The 25,293-nt window shown below is 37.7% G+C and overlaps 1 protein-coding gene across 9 annotated transcripts in view; it reads right to left on the reverse strand.

The window, feature by feature from the left end:
* The window catches only part of DGKB (diacylglycerol kinase beta), an 875,335-nt gene that overhangs the window by 786,684 nt on the left and 63,358 nt on the right, over positions 1 to 25,293 (reverse strand). For 8 of the 9 annotated variants that reach the window (XM_059885674.1, XM_059885677.1, XM_015468340.3 and 5 more), the window contains exon 2: positions 10,891 to 11,149. In XM_059885674.1, the coding sequence (XP_059741657.1) occupies positions 10,891 to 10,960 (70 nt within the window). In that variant the 5' untranslated portion in view covers positions 10,961 to 11,149. Of the gene's footprint in view, positions 1 to 10,890; positions 11,150 to 25,293 lie in introns of those variants that run through there. The other variant, NM_001192898.1, reaches the window with a different exon arrangement.

Below are 25,293 nucleotides of genomic sequence, written 5' to 3' on the forward strand. Positions count from 1 at the left end.
CAACCAGGAGGGAACTCATAACTACCAGCTTTTCCCTGATGAGCCAGGGGTCTGAACACCACATATGGTGCCCCAGCTTTGAATCCTTTCACTTGAGAGAGGAGCCTCCAAAACATATATCTGTGAAAGCCAATGGGGCTTGTGTCTAGAAGGCCCACAAGGCTTTTGGGAACTGAGAAAATGTTCATTACAGCCCAATCAGACTTACTGTAGCTAAGCCCCCAGGTCCAGTGCAGAAGCAGCAAATTAAATATGTAATGCTCAGATTTCAAAATGAAACTATATTATGTACTGTTTATCAGACATCTGTACATACATAGAGGGATGTAGATATAGGTATATTAATGTAATCAATACCACTGAGAGATCACAGAGTGATGCAGAATTTTAAATGAGTAAAATGATTTCTTCTAGGAGAAAATATGCAACATTTTGTGTAGGAAAGATGTCCAGTCTTTTCATTAAAAAGGACTATTTTCTTAGCTTAAAAGCTGTGGCCTGAGGAGCAAGCATCTAATTTAATACCCATCTAGGGGTTGACTGTAATACTCTCCAGAGACAGGAGGCTGGCAGGCACCATCTTTGCTCTCTCTCTCTTTACCTGCCTTGCTCCAGGTGGCCTGATATTCCAGAAAGGATTTTGCACACAGGTCTGGTACCCCAGATTTTGCAGCTGTGCCCAGAGGATATACCCCCGAATTATCTGGCTCTCCTGGCTAGCAGGGTTTATGTTCCAAAGTCTCACAAGTCTATAACAGAATATCAGATATCTATAACAGAATATCAGTCTGACCCACAGGGCACAGTGCAGAAGCTATGGACTGAAACACCCATTTGCTCAGAGAAAGACGCTTATTTCAGATACCAACAGGGGTGCTCTACATCACTTATCATTAAGAAAATGCCAAATGAAATCACAATGAGATAACACTTCACACCTCTTAAAATGGCCATCATCAAAAAGAGGTAACAAGTATCAGCAAGGATGTGCACGAGAACCGTGTACACTGTTGATGGAAATAAAAATTGGTGAAGCCACTATGGAAAACAGTATGGAGATTCTTCAAAAATTTTAAACTAGAGCTACCATATTTTCCAGCAATTCCACATCTGAGTATTTATCTGAAAGAAATAAAATCGATATCCTGAAGAGATCTCTGTACCTTCATTTTCATTGCAGCATTATTTGCAATAGCCAAGATATATAAACAATCTAACTGTCCAGAGACAAATAAATGGCAAATAAAATTATGTGTGTATGTATATATATATATATATATATATATCTAATTTATAATATAGCTATACATATGTTATCTATCCATTAGAAAGAAAGACATTTGTGACAACATGTGCGGTCGTTAAGGACATTATACTAAGTGACGTAAGTCAGAAGAGAGACAAATACTGTATAATCTCACTTACATGTGGAACTCAGAATCTTACAGGAACAAAATCGTGCTTCTCCAAAGGCAAGGGGCAGGGTGTGAGTGTAATGGGTAAGTGTGTTTAAAAGGTACAGACTCCCCCTATTAAGAACAGCATAGTGACAACAGTTAACAATGCTGTATTATGTATTTGTAAGTTGCTAAGAGAGTGCATCTTAAAAGTTCTCATCATAAGGAAAAAATCGTAATTGTGGTGATAGATGCTAACGAAATTTATTGTCGTCATCATTTTGCAATACATATCAAATCATTGTGTTGTACACCTAATACAATGTTATATCTCAACTGTATCTCATTTTAAAAGAACCTTGCATATATAATAGCAGGAGTTAAGTATTTTATTGCTTTATCATCATTTGCCATGGTATTTAGTCTCTCTGAATAGACTAAGCTCTTTGATTAAAAGAACCATGATATTCATTTCTGTATTTTCTGAAACCAAGCATACTGCCTAAGAGTAAAAGGTACTAAATACTTCTGACTAAATGACAAGCAATGAGTAAAATTAAATTCCTCTAAATAGATGGGGAAACAGTGGAAACAGTGTCAGACTTTATTTTTTTGGGCTACAATATCACTGCAGATGGTGACTTCAGCCATGAAATTAAAAGACATTCACTCTCCGGAAGGAAAGTTATGACCAACCTAGATAGCATATTAAAAAGCAGAGACATTACTTTGCCAACAAAGGTCCATCTAGTCAGGGCTATGGTTTTTCCAGTGGTCATGTATGGATGTGAGAGTTGGACTGTGAAGAAAGCTTAGCACCGAAGAATTGATGTTTTTGAACTGTGGTGTTGGAGAAGACTCTTGAGAGTCCGTTGGACTGCAAGGAGATCCACCCAGTTCATACCAAAGGAGATCAGTCCTGGGTGTTCATTGGAAGGACTGATGTTGAAGCTGAAACTCCAGTACTTTGGCCACCTCATGCGAAGAGTTGACTCATTGGAAATGACCCTGATGCTGGGAAAGACTGGGGGCAGGAGAAAGGGACAACAGGATGAGATGGCTGGATGGTATCAACGACTCAACGGACATGAGTTTGGGTGGACTCCGGGAGTTGGTGATAGACAGGGAGGCCTGGCATGCTGCGGTTCCCGGGGTCGCTAAGAGTTGGACAAGACTGAGTGACTGAACTGAATTATACATACTCATATTAGTGTGTGTGTGTGTGTGTGTGTGTGTGTGTGTGTGTGTGTGCATGCGTGCATATGTGTGTGGGGGGCACTTCCTGCTAAGATGTAGATGGCAGCATCTATGGAAATTTCTAGAAAATAACAACCTTTAATTTACAACTCAGTTAAGGATGAAGTGCATTATTTAACCTGCATGAATTTTTGTGATAACGTTTGTTACAATTCATCATACTAATATTAGTAAAAACAACAAGACTAATTATTTATAAGTGGGGAGTACTAGCCTCATTTTATAAGGTGAAGAAACAGAACATTAAAGAGATTGCAATGACTTTCTTAATGTTCCATAGGAAATACTTGTGAGTTACTGTTCACATTTGTAGTTTTCACCAAATATTTCTATCTTTCCCGATGCTACACAGACAGAAGGAATGCACTTCTGTACTCCCTTCAAGTTAGATGTGATCATGTGGATTGCTTGGGCCAAAGAAACGTAAGCAATGACGTTATCAGGATGAAGTCTTAAGAGTCAGCCCCCAATGTACAAAGTCTATTTCTCTCTGTCACAGCATGTGCCAATTTTTAAAGCTGAGGACTACTCCATCTGACTGGGACTTGATTAAGGACAATGTGAAATTAAACCATTTGCTGATTCAGATTTGGAAATGTAAATAGGAGCAAGAAATAAGCTTCTGTTTTGTTAAGCCACTGAGATTTTGTTAATTTTTCCAGTCATAGCCCAATTCGGTCCACTCTGATCAAAATACTTCTCAGAAATACTAACTTCAATATTAAAGTTTGTTTGACCATAAATCTTAATTTACGGCTTTGGGGCAATTTTGAAAAGTTGAAAAAAATAGATGTTAAAAGTCATTGAAAACGATGTTTTTTCAGGATACTGAAATAATGGAAACTCAGACATTCATAGTTATTACTTTCTTTTACTACTACAAGATTCAGGTATTGAAAAACTTAAGCTACATGGACCCAGAGAAGCCACCAACAGGAAATTCAGCCTGAAGCAGTACAACAAATAGGAACCAAACCCAGAGATGAGGCAAAAGAGATTATGCAGCCAACATACATTCCAGAAATAAAATCTGGGTCAGAGCCAGGAACTGCTGAGTTAATCAATGTGAATAAGAAGAAACAGGGTCAGAAATGAAAGACATGGATTATCTAAAATAGAGTCACAGATTCCAACTTCAGACAAGTGTCAGGGCAAAGTCAAGACAGTCTGCGTGAGTACTAGAAGTGATTTTCATAGGAAATCACCTCCATCACCACCATTAGGATTCTCAACAAAAGAGTTATTTATTGAGTACTGAGCACATCACAGCCCTCTTCACACTGAATCCTTATTGCAATCCTAGGGCATGGTGAGGAAAACAAGGTGTGCATCACAGCACTTGAACTCAAACCCAGTTTAACCTAACAAGGAGTTATGTGCTTTCAGCCACTATGCTAATTGACTCTGAGCCATTTGTTCTTCTGTCTGGGAAAAGAGAGTAATTAACATTAAGTGGCTTGGCCTCCCAAAATAGAGCCAATGTAACAAAGAGTCTAGGACAAACTGTAAGAGAGCTAATCCCACTGAGATGAATTAGAGGGCTAATATGTGATCTAAATTTGTTTACCAATAAGCTGAATATGCACAGGGGAGATCTAGTCTCTCCCTCCACCTCCTTAAACCTTCAGGTAGGGATCAAGCCCAAAAGATATCTCAAAGATACAGATCATCATGCTGGAGGGTGGGGTTTCTTGGGAGAGGAAAGCTACTTAAGACAGAAAAGGACTCTGACAATTGTTTTATTATTATTACAATTGTGTGCTGATTTTATTCTCCTCTCTTTTCCCTCCCATGTTTTTCATAAGGAAGAGTAAGGGAGGTTCCAGAAATAGGAGAAAGATGTGTGGGCGGGATGAAGAAAAATGACTCCACTTAAGACAGGGCATCATGGAAGTCCACACAGGATCCAGTGCAATGAAGCAGAATAAGAGAGCAGAAAGGCACATTTGGGGGCAAAAGCCACAGGCACAGTTAGAAGCTCTGTCCTGTATACAAAAGCCCTTTGAGAGATGGTTGTGGCTGTTGGAGATAAGAGGACCTGATGAATCCTGGATTCCAGCTTCTCCTATTTGTGAAACATGATTAACAGCCTTTTTAATAACACAGTGATATTTGTAAGAAATATTAAATGAATTATTACTGTTTTGATCTTTGCCATCACTTATTGTGCCACAGCAATGGGCCAAGTAATCTTCCTAAGAGATCATCTGCCTTCTTTAAGGCTTACTGTATTAAATGAATCAATACTTGTATTTAGAACAGGGTACTAAAAACCTATTATTGATGATGATGGCTACTGTCTCATTAAAACCTACAACACTGTGAGGTGGAATTCCACTTTTCCAGGTGAGTAAGCTGAGCCCCAGATAGTATATATAACCTCCCTAAGGCCCTAGGGCTAATAAGTTGAAGATAGAGCAGGGGTTCAACGGTGTCAAATATTAGTTTGCCTGCAAAGCCTGTGTTCTTTCCACAAAGTCATACTGCACGCCTCTCTCCAATGGAAGAAATTGTACACTAGGTCCAAATATTAGGCACACTGGTCCTTATTGAAAAGAACAAGTTCATCATATAATTTTGCAACTCTCTACAATGCCAGCTGCTATAAACAATATGAAATTTATGAAAGTTCGGAAGTGTTCCCACTGTAATAACACAGTATTTCTCAAAAATAATTTACATGCTCTATAACACTCTTTATAAATAGCAAATAAAAAGCTAATCCTAAGTGACAATATGTGGGCAGATAATGAATCACTTGGAAATACTGTGTAGATTTTACATAGAAAATATTTTCATCCATGAAAAGATTTGGAATTTCTTAACCCTTTGTTGTGTCTTGAAACCACAGCAGGAAGCACTGACAAACTAATAATCTGATAAGCTCAATTCTCTACACGGCAGGAGTGAGAGCTCTTCATCTTACAACAACAGTTTGGATGACTTTTTATAAAGAGGGGGGAAGAAAATTATACTCCTCTCCCACATATCAATGGAAATGCTTCCCATGGAGTGACTCAGTCTGAAAACCTAAACAGGAGCATGCGCTCAGCATGCTGTAGGCGGCCACAGCGGGCTTCGCATTAGCTGCCTTGAGCATTTGTGGAGACAACACACATCTGAGGCTGCCAACAGCACCAGAAGCTTCTACCTTGTGAGAAAAATTTGGTCCTGTAGCAGAAAAAAGACATTGGTTCTTCATGCTCCAAAATGTGGCACTTTTTAACTCGATCATCAACAATATGTTCAAACAGCCAACAAAACACTCCCTCCTTCTCTAATAAAATAATGATTGTAAACAGTTACATTACTTGCAACTCACAAGGCACTGTTCTCATTCCTTGACATATATTAACTCATTCAATTGAATACTCACAACATTTGACATATTTATTATTTTTCCCATTTTAGAAGTATGAAAATTGGGACACAGAGATGTTATATAACTTTTGAAAGTCAGACAAAGTACTATACTTTGCTATACTATGATGGGACCAGGACTTGAACACAAACTGTTTGATGTGCTAGCTGCCTAACCAGGAATGCTATGCCAATATCATTTAATTTTTCCCCAATTAATTATGAGGAAAGCCTAGAAGTTGAAACATGTATAGTTGCAGGGTATAACGGACTAAAATTTGTGTCTCCCCAAATGCATAACGTATGTTGGAATCCTATTTTGCAATATGAGTTGGGGGGTGAGGGTGATTAGGAGGTAAATGGGCTTCCCTAGTGGCTCAGCCATAAAGAATCTGCCTGCTCTGCCGGAGACGGAGGAAACCCCGGTACAATCCCTTAGTCAGGAAGTTCCCCTGGAGGAGGAAATGACAATTTCTCCTGAGGTCCTGAAGCTAGAACTCTGATTAGAGCCTTTATAAGAATCCCAGGAGAACTTTCTGCCCCTCTTGCTCTTTCAACCATGTGAGAATACAAGAAGCTGACAGTTTGCAGCTCAAAAGAAGACCTTTATCAGAAACCATGCAGGCACCCTGATCTCAGAATTCCAACCTCCAGAACAATGAGAAATAACTCTCTACTCTTTATAAGTTACCCAGTCTGTTGTATTTCATTTTAACAGACTAAACAAAGTAAGACACGATATATTATGGCAATTGTGGAGAGAACTCAAGATCAGATAACTTGAGGAAAAGATCTATAGGGTATTATAGGACTAACACTGAGTGATTTAGTTTTGTGGGGGTAAGAGTTCCATGAATTCAATTCATCTCAACCAAGAAACTGACAACCACACCTTCATTCCCCAAAAGCATATAAAACACTTATTTGAAATATATCACATATAACCTTCAGTTCAGATCAGTTCAGTCGCTCAGTCGTGTCCAACTCTTTGTGACTCCATGAATCGCAGCTCACCAGGCTTCCATGTCCATCACCAACTCCTGAAGTTCACTCAGACTCATGTCCATCGAGTCAGTGATGCCATCCAGCCATCTCATCCTCTGTCGTCCACTTCTCCTCCTGCCCCCAAACCCTCCCAGCATCAGGGTCTTTTCCAATGAGTCAACTCTTCACATGAGGTGGCCAAAGTATTGGAATTTCAGCTTCAGCATCAATCCTTCCAACGAACACCCAGGACTGATTTCCCTTAGAATGGACTGGTTGGATCTCCTTACAGTCCAAGGGACTTTCAAGAGTCTTTGCCAACACCACAGTTCAAAAGCATCAATTCTTCAGTGCTCAGCTTTCTTCACAGTCCAACTCTCACATCCATACATGACCACTGGAAAAACCAATACCCTGACTAGATGGACCTTTGTTGGCAAAGTAATGTCTTTGCTTTTCAATATGCTGTCTAGGTTGGTCATAACTTTCCTTCCAAGGAGTAAGTGTCTTTTAATTTCATGGCTGTAGTCACCATCTGCAGTGATTTTGGAGCCCAAAAAAAATAAAGTCTGACACTGTTTCCAGTGTTTCCCCATCTATTTCCCATGAAGTGATGACCTTGGCATGCTACAAATATAGACTTAAGTTAATAACTTTTAAAAATTGAGTCATTAAGTATATACAAACAATTTCTTATTGAAAGTCACAAAACAATTACAATCAAGAAAGTAATTAAAATCTAATATAGCATTTTTCTAATAGACTATGGAAGAATGTCACCTTGGCAACATTGCATTGCAACATGAAAAATCTGATCCTTAAAGGCTGCAAATAAACTGATGACATGTACTGAATAGCATGGAAAATATATCCCTTTTATAATCTTCAGGCTAATAAGTTTGTTTCCAGTTATGTTTTGACAATGGCAATTTATTACACAAAGATACATCCTAATTGTAATGGTCTTTGCATTTTAATTATACAGGAAACTTCAAGGATTAAATCTAGCACTTTTTATTGCTGTCGAGGTTATTTAAAAAAGAGAAGTTTAATGATCATGGAATCAGCACTATTTATTTCCTTTACAGTTAACTTGTCTTCTTAAAAAATCTGTTTTAATAATGTTCTTATACTCACTGTGTCATTGCTCACTATTTTATTGAATGCCCATTAGTCTTTGTCTCAATAGGTTACAACTTTTATATTTGACAATTTTTATTATACCTATCATAGGTATTTCTGTAAATTTATTACAAAATGAAGTATTTTAATGATGTAATTAAGTGTACTCCCATATTCCTTAGCCAATAAAATAAAAGTAGTAGTCAATAATATATTTAATACTTTAGCATTAAATTCTATTTATCTGTTCAAATGCAATTTTAATATTTGAGCAAATGTTAATCTAAATAATAATTTAGCTGCTGTGGCAATAATTTATCTATTTTATATTAGTGCCTCCATAGGTATGTTTCCTATAGGTACCTGAGCACTGGAAAATATATTTTAAAAGTCCAGGTAAGTTCAATATAACCTAAACAAAACCATTATGTTTATTTTACTTGGGGAATTATGTCACCAAACTCCCCTGTCTTTCCAATCAAATTTTTAGAGCTGAAATCTGCTTCTCTCTCTCTCAATTCTCATATTTTATTATTGCCTAAATTCTCTTCCATTAGTTTTAATGATATAATACTAAATCTATGTTTTTATTATCATCTTTCTCCATTCAAATTTTTAGTTTATTGCAGTAGCTCACTGCCATCATTTCAGTCTGTTTCAAATACTATTCTCATATTTGCAAATTCAGATTCTTGGGCTATAGTGCTGTTCATAACAACCAACCCTTAGCATCCTACAAATACTTTTCACTGTCTAACTCAAGTTGGGTATTGTGTATTTTAATTCCATCTCAGTTTTACAGCCTTAATTCACTCACTTCTTTAATTTGTGGTGTAGCTAAATGTGGCTCATCTCACTTTCTCAAATATATGCTAAATTTTTCTTTTAAAATATATCATGTTTCTGCATGTACCTTGTCTTTTTTTTAATTCATTTCAAATTCCTCTTTCATGAAGATTTCACTTTCTCCCTATCTCAAGTGGCACACTGTAACCCTACAGATACTTAAACTTTGCTTGTAGCCCTTAGATTATATTTTATCTACATCTAGAGTCATTTATCCATCAGTTCCTAGCCTTCATTAAACTGTAAATTCCAAAAATGCACATCTGCATTTCCCACCATGCCAAGCAGAATACTCTCCATAAAGATGTTCAGAAATATTTACAGCAAAGAGCATATAACAATTAGAAAACATAGGTAAACCAATTTTTCAGTTTCAGTTCAGTCACTCAGTCATGTCCGACTCTTTGCGACCCCATGAATTGCAGCACACCAGGCCTCCCTGTCCATCACCAGCTCCCGGAGTTCACTCAGACTCATGTCCATCAAGTCGGTGATGCCATCCAGTCAACTTCAGAACTACTGAGTATAAACACGCTGACAAGAATTCAGCCGTTCTGGACTAAACTGTCCTCATGAGATAAGTCGATGAACCATGCTTTCAGGGGCTCCAAACAGTTTTTGAAGCTGGGACCACATTTTGGTATCAATTATTTGCCCTCCTCCCCCCGATTTGGTAGTTGCTGTTGGTTTGGTTTTGTTTATCTTTAATCATTATTGATGGAGAAAACTCACAGGTTCTTATAGGAATTTGCATCTTCCTTGCAAACACCCACCGGCACTCTCAAAACCTTACCCAGAACACTTCAGCCCTCCAGTTAGAAAGGCTGGAATACCTATTTATTGGCCTTTTCATACAAACAGACATTCTAAGACAGTTCCTGTCTTATAATATGTACCCCATAAATGTGAGTCTTATTATCACTCACCTGTCTACTTATTATTATTCAAGATCCCTCATTTGAGTTTAATCATTTTTTCCACCTCTCCTTCAAAACATCATTCAATCCATTCTTGTCACTTCTCTCCTACACACCCCAACTCTTGGCATAAGCATCTCCAGCCAGCTGCTCCACCTTCTGCCTCCTTCACTACTGTGTGCTATTGGTTCTTTCTCACTGTCCATTTCTTGCATTTTCGTCACTCATAATCACATTCTTATGGCATTCTCTGCTTATTTTTTCTCTACTCATCATGATCCCAGCAACCTTTTGCTGCTTTCTATTTCTTAGTTGCTTCATTTTCTCTAATACGTTGACACAGCTGCCCCCCATATTTAGAGGTGAAACTCAATTTGTGAAATATATATATTTTCGAAAATCCATGGTAGAAACATAAATACGATCCTGCTGTTCATGTGTAAAGATAACCATATTTAAAAAGTGCACACTATAAAGTAAATCACCATGGCTTATCTTTGTATTAATACACACACCCAAATACCTTCTCTTTCTTTTACAATCTCTTATTTTATTCTTTATTTTTATTTTACAACCTCTTATTATACATGTGGGATTGGCCACAATGTACCTAAGACTCCTTATTCCCAGTCTTATACAAATGTTATGCTAACAAACAAGGTAAAAAAAAAAATAATTCACTTTTGCTCTTCCTTCTGCTAATCCTTCTTCTTGGTTACAGACTCACCAATCTCTATTCTCCCAAACTGCTTTATCCTTTGCATCACACCTATTATAGCTGGAGGGTTTCCCAGTTCAGTTCTGCATCTAACATCCAGTTCTTTTTCTTCTAGATTTAGTGATTTTCCTTTTCCTCATGCCAAACAAGTAGTTTCAAGTCCGCTTACTTGCTAACACAAAAGACCTTTATCCTGATGCTGAACAGGACCCATAATCTGTTTTTGTAGGTATATAATATGTCACTTAAAATAAATACCAAGTAAAATCATATCAATTTGAATACTTACACTCAGCATATTTCTGAAGCTGGGAAAATTCTGAAGGGCTGAGGTGGGCCCACTTTTCCTGGTTTGTCATGGTGGTGGTCAGGAGATCTCTTACATACCAGGTGAGGAATTCTTTATTCAGATTTTGGCAGAATTTAGGCTTCAAAGTTTCTCCATGGCATGTTTCATTATAAAATATGTCATGCTTTCAAACTATGCAATCTGTCAACATGAGACCACTGTGGGTATGAGTTTGTAGTTTCAATAAGATATTAAATCACTGTAGAAAGAAAAACATAAAGATTGAAAGATTAGCATTATTGAATGAAGAAAAAACTGACAAGTCTTAGAATGCTAAAGATTTTTAATTCCTAAATAATATATTTCAAAGGTATTCTATTTTGCATGATAATATTTCATTGCTCACTCTTTAATGGCATTTTATATACATTTTCTAATGCCAAATCATAGAAGAAATATGATTAAAAATACAAAGTGTGAAGACAATTTTATAAGGTCTAGTTTCATACAAGTAGTTTTTTTATGTTGTTCAGCTTTATAAACTCCATATTCCAAGAGCAAAGAAAGGTACCACTTTTACCAATCTGAACTTACCAGTTTTTTAAATATCTAAATGAATGTTATGTTTAAAACAATTTTTTAAAATCCTTTATTTATTTATCTGGCTGCATCGGGTTGTAGTTGCAGCATGCAGGATCTTTTTTTTCTTTGTTTTAGTTGCAGCACGTGGGATCTTACTTCCCCAACCAGGAATCGAACCCAGGCCCCCGAATGCAGGCCCCCTGCATTGGGAACACAGCATTTTAGCCACTGGACCAAAAGGAAAGTCCCATAAAACAAAATGTTTAAAAGAAGCTAAGTAAGATCTAAGTTACCTAAACAAACAATCTGCTGGTCTGTCAAATTTCTAACAATGGTTTGGAATGGTCATCAGTGGTAGCACAGATGTCTGTGCTTGTGTGTGTGTGTGTGTGTGTGTGTGTGTCTGTGTGTGTTCAGTCACTCTGCTATGTCTGATCCTTTGTGACCCCATAGACTGTACCCTGCCAGGCTCCTCTGTCCATGGGATTTTCCTGGCAAGAGTACCAGGGTGGGTTGTCATTTCCTCTTCCAGGGGATCGTCCCAACTCAGGGACAGAACCTGCATCTCCTGCCCAACAAGCAGATTCTTTACCACTGAGCCACTGAGGAAGCCCCCAGCATATATATTTACAATTATGCATATCAGTATGGGAGGCGCATAAACTGAATGTTTTCCTAGCAGTAAAAGAAAAATTTAATTTTACCATGTGTAAAACTCCCAATAAAATTTACCAAACTAAAGCAATTTCAAATGTCTGACAGACTTTCATAATGATAGTAGATAGAACTACTATGAATCATGCTTAAAAATAAACCCCTAGGTTGTCATGGCCCTGCATTCACTGCAACATCTATAAAAGCAAACAAAATGAAAAACCATCTGGCTTTAACTTTTTATCAGAGACAGTAATCAATCGCTCAGTGACCCACCGGACTGGCACTCTAATCATCGAAACTAAAATATTTAGAAACAATCACTTAGATATTTATGCAATTAAATCAATGGAAGGCTTAAGTACATAGATGTCATTACCTAAAGGCATGGAACCTGTATTTGGCATTAGTGCCTAATCTGTTTTCAGTATCTCTTTACTCTTCTCCACTATCAACTCTACAACCTTACTATCATATTCTGTCATCTTACCCTGAAAAAAACAACAGCAAATCTCTTCGTGTTGCTCTCATATGTTTACGGTTCCAGCAATTCGTTTTACAAGGTGATACTTTACTTTTAAATGGAAAAAAAAAAAAAATGAAGATACCGATGCATTAACAGAGAACAAATTGCTAGAGCTTTTTTTTTTTTCCTCCCAGGGTATGCTCTTATATCACAACCATAACATTGTGGAAGCAACACAAACTAAAAGGAATGAGACTATGTGATAGATAATTTTGCGCTTTCCACCCAGTTTCTTTCTGCTGATTTCATCCTTCACATTGATTTCATCCTGACCCTTTGCTTCTCTCCAGTTAAATGCCATTTTGGTGGGACTGTAAAACAAGGTGCCCTGTCGTATCCAGAGGGAGACAGATGATTCAGTAACATTTTGATGATCAGACTCCATCTCATGGGGCTTTAACTGTTGAACAGAGTTGCACAAGAACAGCATGAAAATAGCTCTGGTCTTAATGCCTATAGCAATAATGAGGATACCTGTCCCTGTTTGACCCTGACGTTCTAGGTATCCTGTCACTTCCAAAGGTATCATTATTTTAATAATAAATAAGCAGGCCAGAATCAGTTTCTGTTACCTACAACTTAAAAACCTAAACTGATGACAATGGCAGTTCATTAATTTATTCCAAAATGTTTACCAATCTCTTGTGTGCTTGAAAGCATTCCAGACACCAGAAATGTAACAGAGAAACACATAAAAGATGAAAATACAGCAATTTCAGCAATGTGTTAGTTTTACTAAGACCTTACAGTATGCAGGACGTTCCCCTGATAGCATTTATGTGTTGGATTATTCATTCAGTTCAGTGACTCAGTCGTGTCCAACTCTTTGCAACCCCATGAACAGCAGCACGCCAGGTCTCCCTGTCCATCACCAACTCCTGGAGTCCACCCAAACCCATGTCCATTGAGTCGGTGATGCCATCCAACCATCTCATCCTCTGTCGTCCCCTTTTCCTCCTGCCCTCAATCTTTCCCAGCATCAGGGTCTTTTCAAATGACTCAGCTCTTCTCATCAGGTGGCCATAGTATTGGAGTTTCAGCTTCAACATCAGTCCTTCCGCTGAACACCCAGGACTGATCTCCTTTAGGATAGACTGGTTGGATCTCCTTGCAGTCCAAGGGACTCTCAAGAGTCTTCTCCAACACCACAGTTCAAAAGCATCAATTCTTCAGCACTCAGCTTTCCTTATATTCTAACTCTCACATCCATACGTGACCACTGGAAAAACCATAGCCTTGACTAGACAGACCTTTGTTGACAAAGTAATGACTCTGCTTTTTAATATACTGTCTAGGTTGGTTATAACTTTTCTTCCAAGGAGCAAGTGTCTTTTAATTTCATGGCTGCAATCACCATCTGCAGTGATTTTAGAGCTCAGAAAAATAAACTCAGCCACTGTTTCCACTGTTTGCCCATCTATTTGCCATGAAGTGATGGGACCAGATGCCATGATCTTAGTTTTCTGAATGTTGAGCTTTAAGCCAACTTTTTCACTCTCCTCTTTCACTTTCATGCTCAAACTACTCCACAACTGCACTCATCTCACACGCTAGTAAAGTAATGCTCAAAATTCTTCAAGCAAGGCTTCAGCAATACATGAACCGTGAACTTCCTGATGTTCAAGCTGGTTTTAGAAAAGGCAGAGGAACCAGAGATCAAATTGCCAACATCTGCTGGATCATGGAAAAAGCAAGAGAGTTCCAGAAAAACATCTATTTCTGTTTTATTGACTATGCCAAAGCCTTTGACTGTGTGGATCACAATAAACTGTGGAAAATTGTGAAAGAGATGGGAATACCAGACCACCTGACCTGCCTCTTGAGAAACCTGTATGCAGGTCAGGAAGCAACAGTTAGAACTGGACATGGAACAACAGACTGGTTCCAAAAAGGAAAAGGAGTGTGTCAAGGCTGTATATTTTAACTTCTATGCAGAGTACATCATGAGAAACGCTGGGCTGGAAGAAGCACAAGCTGGAATCAAGATTGCCAGGGGAAATATCAATAACCTCAGATATGCAGATGACACCACCCTTATGGCAGAAAGTTGGATTATTCAATCTTTACCAAACAACTCTGTGAGGCACTAAGTCTCCCATTTTGACAAATGAAGAAACTGACCCGCCTGTTATGAATCTGAGAGGAAATCTGCTAGAAACCCACACAATACCCATTCTTTCTTATTTTCTTCGTAACAAGAAACCTAATTTTATTAAATGAAAATATATCCACCTAAACAGATTCCTTGGGTTCTTTGCATGAAGAAGTGGTCAGTGAGATGTGGTAGATGTTGGGCGAGATATACAGGAAGGTTCTATTTGAGGGAAGAGCTGGAACGTGCTCTTTTCATCTCTTCTCTCTGCCTCCAAACTTCCTACCTGGAATGTTGACACATTGGCTATAAATTCAGCAGTTTCTCATACTAGTGAGATAACTTCTAGAATGGAAGCCATAAACTAAGAATGGAAGTCTCATAAAGTAGACCAAGCTTGCCAAACCACTGATTACAGAAAATATTGGCTCACCAGCTACTTATGTAAATAAAGTTTCACTGGAATGCAGACAAGCCTATTAGAGAAACCAATAAGAGGCCAATTTTTTACAGAATTTCAATGCTAAATAAAGAGGTTGGGGCACTATTCAGAAGGAAACAAGGAACAAAAAGAAATACAGGAAAGGTGAGAATCCTGATCACATTGGGAAAATGTCATTTTGGAAAAATGTCGATGTCTTCATTTAGTTTCTCATTCACTTGGATTGTGATAGCTTCTTAACCTGCTCCCCGGGTCTCTCTCCTTTCCTTAACATGGCCTGTCCATGGGTATTCATGAGCTGACATGATTCCAGAGGTCTGTCTGATAAATTACCAACAAGCTAATTAAAATTACAATAGTAATTTATTAACTACAGGTTTCCACCTGGATACCTGCTCTGAAATTTACTAAAATCCCTCAGTTAATTTGGTATAAGAAACTCAAATTTAAAATGATGCATTAACATATATATGGAATTTAGAAAGATGGTAACAATAACCCTGTATACAAGACAGAAAAAGAGACACTAATGTATAGAGCAGTCTTTTGGACTCTGTGGGAGAGGGAGAGGGTGGGATGATTTGGAGAATGGCATTGAAACATGTATAATATCATGTATGAAACTAGTTGCCAGTCCAGGTTCGATGCACGATACTGGATGCTTGGGGCTGGTGCACTGGGACAACCCAGAGGGATGGTATGGGGAGGGAGGAGGGAGGAGGGTTCAGGATGGGGAACACATGTATACCTGTGGCGGATTCATTTTGATATATGGCCAAACCAATACAATATTGTAAAGTTAAAAAATAAAATTAAATTAAATTTAAAAATAAATAAAGTCTGTGGATTGGACTTGAAAAAAAAAAAAAATGATGCATTAAGACTGTCATACAGAATGAAATAAGTCAGAAAGAGAAATACAAATATCGTATATTAACACATATATGTGGAATCTAGAAAAATGCGACAGATGATCTATGTGCAAAGCAGAAATAGATACACAGGTGTAGAAGATAAATGTATGGACACCAAGGGGGGAAGTGGGGTCGTGGGATGAATTGGGAGATTGGGATTGACATATATATACACATTATTGATACTATGCATAAAATAAATCACCTACATATAAAACAGATCACTAATGAGAACCTACTGTACAGCTCAGGGAACTCTGTTTAATGCATGTGGTGACCTAAATAGGAAGGGACTCCAAAAATGGGGAACATATGTATACACATAGCTGATTCACTTTGCTATAACAGCAGAAAGTACTAACACAAACTGTAGAGCAACTATACTCCAATAAATATTTATTTTTAAAAAAGACTGATTAACGAACATTCTTCAAATCTTTACACAAATTATGTTTTTTCAATAAAGTCTTACCTGGTCATTCAATTTACACTTGAACATTCATACACACCATCCCTCCATTACACTTTTGTTAGGAATATAATATCTTATTATCAAATGTTCATATCAAATTTATTATCAAAAAGAGACATGTCCGACTCTTTGCAAACCCATGGACTGCACAGTCCATGGAATTCTCCAGGCCAGAATACTGGAGTGGGTAGCTGTTCCCTTCTCGAGGGGGATCTTCCCTACACAGAGATCAAACCCAGGTCTCCCACATTGCAGGCAATTCTTTACCAGTTTAGCCACCAGGGAAGCCGAAGAATAGTGGAGTGAGTAGCGTATTCTCCAGGGAATTGGAATTCCCAACCCAGAAATCAAACCAGGGTCTCCTGTATTGCAGGTGGATTCTTTACCAGCTAAGCTACGAATTAAATAACTAAAAATACTTATTCAACTAGCCTTTCATCTGAACCATATTTATTCGATTTTGAGTCACCATCTCCTGTGCTCTAAGATAGAAGTTCCATGAAGACATGGATTTTTATCTGTTCACTGCTGGTTCACAGGGCTTAGAAGGGTGCTTGGGATATGTAAATATTTATAGAATGAACTCACTTAAATGCTTTTTCCATAATGAAAAACAAGGATAGGGCAGTTAAAAGGAGACCCTGAAGTTGATAAAGACAAAATGGCTCATAAAGAAGGAGTCAGGAACAGAAGTCACCAAAGGTTTCACTTTCCCTAAAGCCACTTCCCCTCCCTTCAACTGACTGGATGTAAACAAAATAAGTTGTGCTTAGAGATACAAAGCTTTTACAATTAAAAAAAAAAAAAAAAGCTTTACTTCACATAGCTTCTATGTTTGGTTTTTAAATATAACTGACTTTGTATAAATCAGCATTGCCAAGGGATGCCATAATCGAGCTGTCAGTTAAGCAATATATAATAACAACACTTACACATGAACACCAGGACAATATATAAATTACATCTACATATTTAACAAAAATACTACATAGCTTTTCTTTAGCATTATCTTGTCACCTTAGGTCTGTACTTTTTATATCAAGGACAGGATTTCTAAATTGATCTAATCCATTTGGATATCAGCAAGAGGTATTTAGAGGGTTATGACATCCCTGAAGGACTCAAAGTAAGTTCTCTGGTTCTTTGATCTGGTTAATTCCAACACCAGTATGCTCTGAATAGAATTTCTCCTTCTGACTCTTCTCCTAATGGAAGCCTTTTGATTTTCACAATTATGGTTATTTCCAACTCTCACCATATGACATGCAGCCAAATAAGAAAAAAAGTAAGGGTGGGGTAAAAATGAAGATGGTTTTCCTAATCAAATGTTTTAAACTAGATGAACTAACATATCATATTTCCTAAGCAAATATTTTAAACTAGCTGGAATAATGTATCCTAAGTCTGTAAAGAAAAATGTTGCATGTGTAATATTAAATCAAGAGGCATAGCTATGCCTCAGAAGGAGATGGGGATGATGGCAACATCTCCTTATAGTCTCTGCCTCTTTATAAATGTATACAAAGAAAATAACAGTATTTAGCTGAGATTTCTTATGATGCTTTCAACAGACTTCCTGTTTTCCTGCATGGGGTTTTCTCTGGGCACATAAAATGAAAGTCAGGAAGAATCCACTCTGCTGGCTGTTGGAGTGCATTCTCAACTAGTCAATGGACAGGCCACTTTGCTTAGTTGGTGGCAGGAAATGCTTACAGTGGAGGAGCTGGAGAAGGCTCTTTGGCCTGTTGTACCTGAATTAAAACATTTCTCCAGAACTAGGAAAAGAAATCAATCTCTTCAAGAAAATTTCTAGATAAGGGGCTTCCCTGGTGGCTCAGGGGTAAAGAATCCACTGAGCCATGAGGATTCAATTCCTGTGTCAGGAAGATCTCCTGGAGAACGAAATGGCAACCCACCCCAGTATTCTTGCCTGGAAAATCCTATGGACAGAGGAACATAGCTGGCTACAGTCCATGGAATCACAAAAAGAATCAGACACAACTTAGTGACTAAACAACAATAACAACGTCTAGATAAATGGATCTGATTGGCTGGATGTATGTTACTCACATTAAATGTACATTTCTAAATAATTATTCAAAGTCAGTGTGTAATGAGTCCAATCACTGAATAATGTTAATACATGCTAAAGCACACTGAAGACTCCATGTACATGAATTCTGATGACTGAAAATATTTACTGGGATTCAAGGGTCATAAATCCCCAGAAATAAGGTAACCAATGGAAAAATCATAGGAGTGAAAAAGGAGAGCCAAAATATCAATCACAGAATTTCTGAAATAAAAATAGGATGAAATTAAATGGAACACTAAAGTTATCACTTGGTTTATAATTACTTGTTCATTTTTCTATGAAAAGAAGTGTAAATTGAGACCCAGTAACATGATAGACACTGAGCCAAATGCTGGTGATGCAGTTATAAGACAGTTCCTTTGATTTTGTTTGGTTGAAAGATCCACATTCAACAAAACCAACTACTCAAATAAATAATTATAAGCTGCAGTGTGTATGCTCAGCCACTGAGTATGTCTGACTCTTCACCAACCCATTGACTGTAGTCTGCCAGGCTCCTCTGTCCATGGGATTTCCCAGGCAAGAATACTGGAATGGATTGCCATTTCCTCCTCTAGGGGATCTTCCCAACCCAGACATCAAACCCACATCTCCTGCGTCTCCTGCACTGGCAGGAGGATTCTTTACCACTACCCTAAACTGTGAGTAAGTTATATGAAATACAGGTAATGGAACTCTATGAAAGAGCCCTGATTTAGATTAAGAGTTCCAAAGTGGAATACATGTAGAAGTTTTATTTACATTATGATTTACATTAAATCATAAAAGTTGAGTAATAGTTATAAACTTGAGTGAGAAGAAAAACATTTTGAGCTGAACCTGGAAGTGAAGACACAAACACAAAACAAAAGAATATAAATATTAGAAGACCTCCAGAGAAGGTAAGTGTGACTGGAGCCTGGTGAGGAAGAGGGGAAGGGACACGTGATTAGATCACAGAAACAGGTAAAAGCCACACATGAACTTTCTTAGAGGCCGTGTTGAGGATTTAGCTCAAGTAAAATATGAAGCCACTGACATCTCTTGAGAAGGAGACAAACATATTCCCCATATATCTTAAAAAGTTTTTTTTTCTTCAATGGATTGGAAGATAATACGAATGGAAGTGGGAAGGCCAAAACAGAAGGCTATTCCAGTAACTGGATGAGAGCTGATAGTCGCTTTAAGTAGGAAAGTCATAGTAGAGATGACAGTAAAAAGCCAAATTCAAGATACATTTCTGGAGTCATATCTGATAATGAACAGGATACATTGTGTGCATGATGAGGGGGTCAGGAAGGACTCCTGTAGTTCTGGCTTGAGCACAGTGTACAGAGGGCTTCCCTGGTGACTCAGTGGTAAAGAACCGACCAAGCACTGCAGGAGACAAGGGTTCAACCCCTGGATCAGGAAGATGACATGGAGAAGGAAATAGCAACCCATTCCAGGTATTCTTGCCTGAGAAATCCCTTGGACAGAGGAGCCTGGCAGGCTACAGTCTATAGGGTCACAAGAGTCACACATGAGTTAGCAACTAAACAACAGCAACAGAGGGTACATAAGGGTGGAGTTGAAAGTTTCTAAATACTAGAGCAGTATCAAGTATAAGAAGAAGAGAAAAATCAGTATATTTGTTTCGTGATGTGGTAAATTTGTGAAGAGAACTGGAGGTTTAAAGGATTAGTAGGTAGTGAGATAAGCCTAGAATTAATAAAAGAAATACAGAGGCATGATATTGTGAATTTTCTGATACAGACAATATGTGAAGATACAGAAGAACAGTTCCCCTGATATGGCAACCACACAGCTGTGCTACTAAGCTCTGCTTTCAAGAAAAAACTTGCATTCAGCTGCAAAGGGTTCAGTTAGCTGACAGTTTTGAGTTCTTTTTCCTTCAGAATACATGTAGCTTTTGAAGCAAGGTCACATTCTTCAGAGGTAGAGGTTGATGATGAAAGATGATGGATGTATGAAGGTCATGCCACCTTTGTCCAATGGGGGAATCCTTTAAAGACCCATATTCGCTCTAAAACTCCCCAGTGGACTTGCTGAGACTGGCCTGTCTGTATTATAATCTGATGCTACTCATAACCAAGGCTGCATCTTCCACCTTCCTTGTTTTCTCAGGTATTTGAGCTGCATTGTTGTCTGAAGGCTCTTTCTGCCTTATCTTCCTTTTCTTCTTTTTTATCTTTCACAGGAATAACTTGCAGATAAGCCTTTGTTTCTGTAGCTCCACCTCAGTCTTTGTTTCCTGGTGAAGGATCCTATGTATAAGGATCCCAATAGGCAACAGAAAATAATACTATTAAAATGAATAAGTAGGGGTTTAATAAAAAGATTATTTAGGAAGTGTGGACAGAGATTAGAAAAGCTATTAGAGGTTGGTGCTGTATCCTGTTCTAGCAAAAGCTGGGAACTTACTGACCCTAAGCCCAAAGGGACTAGAGATGTTGCAGCTAAGAAACCTCAGAGTATAGAAGATCATCTGATAGGAACCACAGACTTGCATAGTAGGATACTAGAATGTGTCTCCCTTTCAGTGATTTAGCTGGGGAGGAGATGGGCAATAACTTCCCCTACCATGTTATCTTCCAACTCTCCAGTGTCCTCCCTTGCTCACACTGACCAAACCTAATCATAAGCCATAGCACAAAGACAGCCATTGGTGCAGTCTATATGAAATCGCCCCATGAGTCACCAACCCAAGTGGGAGGAGGATAAGTAGGGAATCTGAAGGGACAAATATGAAATATCAAGCACATCAGCACAAAGTGTGTGGCATGAGGAAGTGGGCCCAGACAAACCTTTAGGGCATTTCCAAATTAGCGATTAAAAGTGGAAAAACACTGGGGGGAAAAAGACTATGGTGTTAAACCGACTACAGAAGGGAAAGAAAAGAATCTTTAAGGACAAGGAAGAAAGGCGCTTTTCAAAAGTTGCTAAGCAGTTAAATAAGAAGAGAACTGAAATATCCAATGGCAATATGCTGGTCTCTGATGACTTCAACAAAGCAATTACTCTGAAGCTGAGTATGCCAGACTGAAATGGGTTGCACAGTAGAACTGAATTTGGGAAGACCGTGAATATCATCAAGTCCTTGAGAACTGTGATTGTAGGGATGAATGGAGAGTCAAAAGGAGTTATGGAGAGGAGAGAAGAATGTGCAGTGGATTTCATTTGTTTGTAGGACTCCCTGGGAAAAAACTTGTAAATTGAAGAGAATAATTTATAGTAAGAGTGATTCAAACTTCAGGAAAGAAAGCAACTGACTGGAGTTTCAAAGTCCTTTTATAAAGGATTTTAAAAGTCATTAATAGCAGGAGAAGATAAGTTCCATGCATTACATAAGGACCAAAATTAATCTTACCAATGTGCATAGATACAAGTGGTTTTATAGATTTGGTGCTGATAAAATGAAAGACTTCTGATTGACAATTTTGGTTTTCTAAATTTTTATATCTCTATATATCTATTATTTCCTGAGAGATTATTTAGGCAATGATAATGGAAGAGGAAAGTAACAGTGTATAATTGAAAACAATTATACACCAGTGTGGTAAACTGAGCTCATTAAAGGCATGTAGTATAAACAACAGGCAGAGTTAAAAGCTAATGGGATATTGCTTTTCATTAATTTAAAATTATAACAGCCTGATTTTAATTGGTTAATTCTTAATATATTCTTAACCTACCACTTCTGAATCTGATAGCTCTGTATCCCCATTCAAGTTTGGAGTTGTCTTCCTGAGGTAAAGCAATTCAGTTAATCTATCTGAGCTTTAGTTCCTTTTTCATGAAAAGTAGATAATACCACGCACCTCCCACAGGTATTATTAATGAAATAACATGTGCTTGGTGCATAACAAATAAAAGATTCTCAATAGCGGTTCCTTTTTCCTTGCTTTTGTAAGTAAGGATCTAAGATATATCTATAGTATTTAATTTATACATATATACAGTATGCATATGCGGGAAACAGATTAGAAGTCTAGAAACCTTTTAGAAGATTGTGTGGGTGGCTTAATATAAGACTCATAATTGTGTTATTTTTGAACTCTGCCAACACTTTCAAGGGAAATCTTTGATGATGTAAAATGGAAATAAATCAAGCCTTGAATTAATAGTCTGCATTTTGTAGTCCTGGTTTTTAACTTGACTATTTTATTCTTCTTAAGAAAATTACTTTATGTGAATTTTCTTTTTCTTTTCACATATAGTTTCAAGGAGGATACCTCTTAAGATAGAGAATAGACAGTAAGGGGAAATGATGATCACGCAGTGGGTACAAGCTTTCTCAATGTAAAATATTGAGTATAAATGCCCTTGTAGAACTCTGTATATATAGAACCTTTCCAACAGGTGCTGTCTGTTTCCTCCTTGTGTAATGGTGAGTACATTTGCAACTCTTTTTTAGCCAGCAGATTACAGTGGAAGTGATGCTCTATGATGCTCTAGAAGAAAGCCTGAGGTAGTCATGTGAAGGGACCACCTGGAGATACCATGTGTAGGCGTACCAGTCAACAGTCTAGGGAAGTCTCGGGCAATATCCAGGATCACTCTCAAGTATGTGAGTGAAGACGCCTTCGGATGATCCCACCCCAAGTTATCAAGCAGTCCCCTTCTCCAAGCTGGCAGTTTCCCCAGAAGAGGCACGACAGACAGTAGGAAAAAAAAAAAAAAAGTGAACCCATGAAGCCCATTCTAAAAGCATGACCCACTGAGTTCATGAGTGCAATAAATGGTTGTTTTAAAGCATAGACTATTTTGTGGTTTGTTATGGGACAGTGAAAAGAACAAGTGACTTGGAGCAATATTTGACACATACAAAAAATACAAAAAATATCATTTTACTATGGTGATGGTGATTACATTTTCATAGATGTTCAAATATGCAAAATGTATGTGAGTATATGAGTGTTTAACTGTTAATTTACTATTCTTACATTATACAGTCAAGTTCATATGGCCAAGTATTTTCTATCTCCCTCTGAAGGGAGGAATAGAGCCTTTGGAAGTGGAGTATAAATATTTAATGGGGGTTTTCTTCTAACTTTGGGCTTTACAGTGATGGATTGCTCAAAGACTGAGAATCTTGGAACAAAAAATCAAAACCTAGCAGGATATATTACTCAAAGGCAAAGATCATGAACTCAGAAAAAGAAAAGATACATTTCATATGCCAGTTTTTTGTTTGTGTTATATTTTGACAGGAAACGAGGCTTGTTTGTCTTCTATAAAGATTTTCCAAGTATAAATTTAAGCCCAAATAAAGAGGAGAAAATGAAAAGGAAAAAGGATAACCCTTTCCTTCCACCTCCAGGATGGAACACGGATTAAGGAAGAATGCCATTAAATGGCTTTTTCAATCTATTTGACCTGGGACTTCTTCAACAGAAACAGTAGCTAGAGTGCTGACTATGGTAAACTGATAAATGTTTCTTTACTGTTTTTCACATCTAGCTTAAGAAAGCAGAAATTCACGAAAAATAATTCTTCAAATATTAACTCCTTTCTTGAAGAGCCTCCAATATAATACATTCAGATTTTGTATTGAATTAAGAATGCAGGTGCTTATAATCTTCATCTATTAATTAAAAAAATAATAAATTCAGTCTCAGGCACTTCCTGTAAATTGATGATTGCTGGAAGAAGTAGTATCTTTCAAACCTTTAATCCCTTGAAAATAATCAACTCTAAAGATGTTATTCAACTTCAAGTTACAATACACAACTGCCTAAGGAAAATCATTATTGAAGTACACCAGGGATCTTTTTACCAAATGAAATTTGATGGTTGCTCTGAGGAACAAGTAATGCTTGCAGTAAATCCACAGTATAAAAACACAGAGCTGTATTCAATTTACAGACACACAGGTAGATATCAGTAATAGAATATTAAACATCTTTTACCAACCAGTCCATTCTAAAGGAGGTCAGTCCTGGGTGTTCTTTGCAAGGATTGATGCTAAAACTGAAACTCCAATACTTTGGCCACCTCATGCGAAGAGTTGACTCATTGGAAAAGACCCTGATGCTGGGAAAGACTGAAGGCAGGAGGAGAAGGGGACAACAGAGGATGACATGGTTGGATGGTCATGAGTTTGATGGACGTGAGTTTGAGTGAACTCCGGGAGTTGGTGATGGACAGGGAGGCCTGGCGTGCTGCGATTCATGGGGTTGCAAAGAGTCGGACACAACTGAGCGACTGAACTGAACTGAACTGAACTGAAAATTACCAAGGGTTCAAGATTAGTGATTTTTTTTTTTTTTTACCATAAACTACAGAAACTTTTAGAAGTGAGCTTGGCCATTTTTTGAATGTAACTATTTTCCCTAAAATTTATGTAAAAAAATGGTGGTTAGTTTAAATTTCACATGACATTCTATAAGCAAAACATACATTGTCTCCATCCCTCTCGTCACTACATTACAAAATATCTATATGACATCTTCCCTCATTCATTTGACCTCAGCCCTCTTTATTCCATTATCAGCACTGCAATCAAGGTACCCTTTCTAAGAACCCATCAGCATTTGTAGCTCTGACTTCTGATCTGACCTCTGACATCCTTTAATGGTTCTTTATTACCTACAGAATAATGTCCAATTTGTATCATTAAGCATATAGAAGTCAACCATAAACTC

This window comes from Bos taurus, chromosome 4 (assembly GCF_002263795.3).
Source record: "Bos taurus isolate L1 Dominette 01449 registration number 42190680 breed Hereford chromosome 4, ARS-UCD2.0, whole genome shotgun sequence".
NCBI classification, from domain to species: Eukaryota; Metazoa; Chordata; class Mammalia; order Artiodactyla; family Bovidae; genus Bos; species Bos taurus.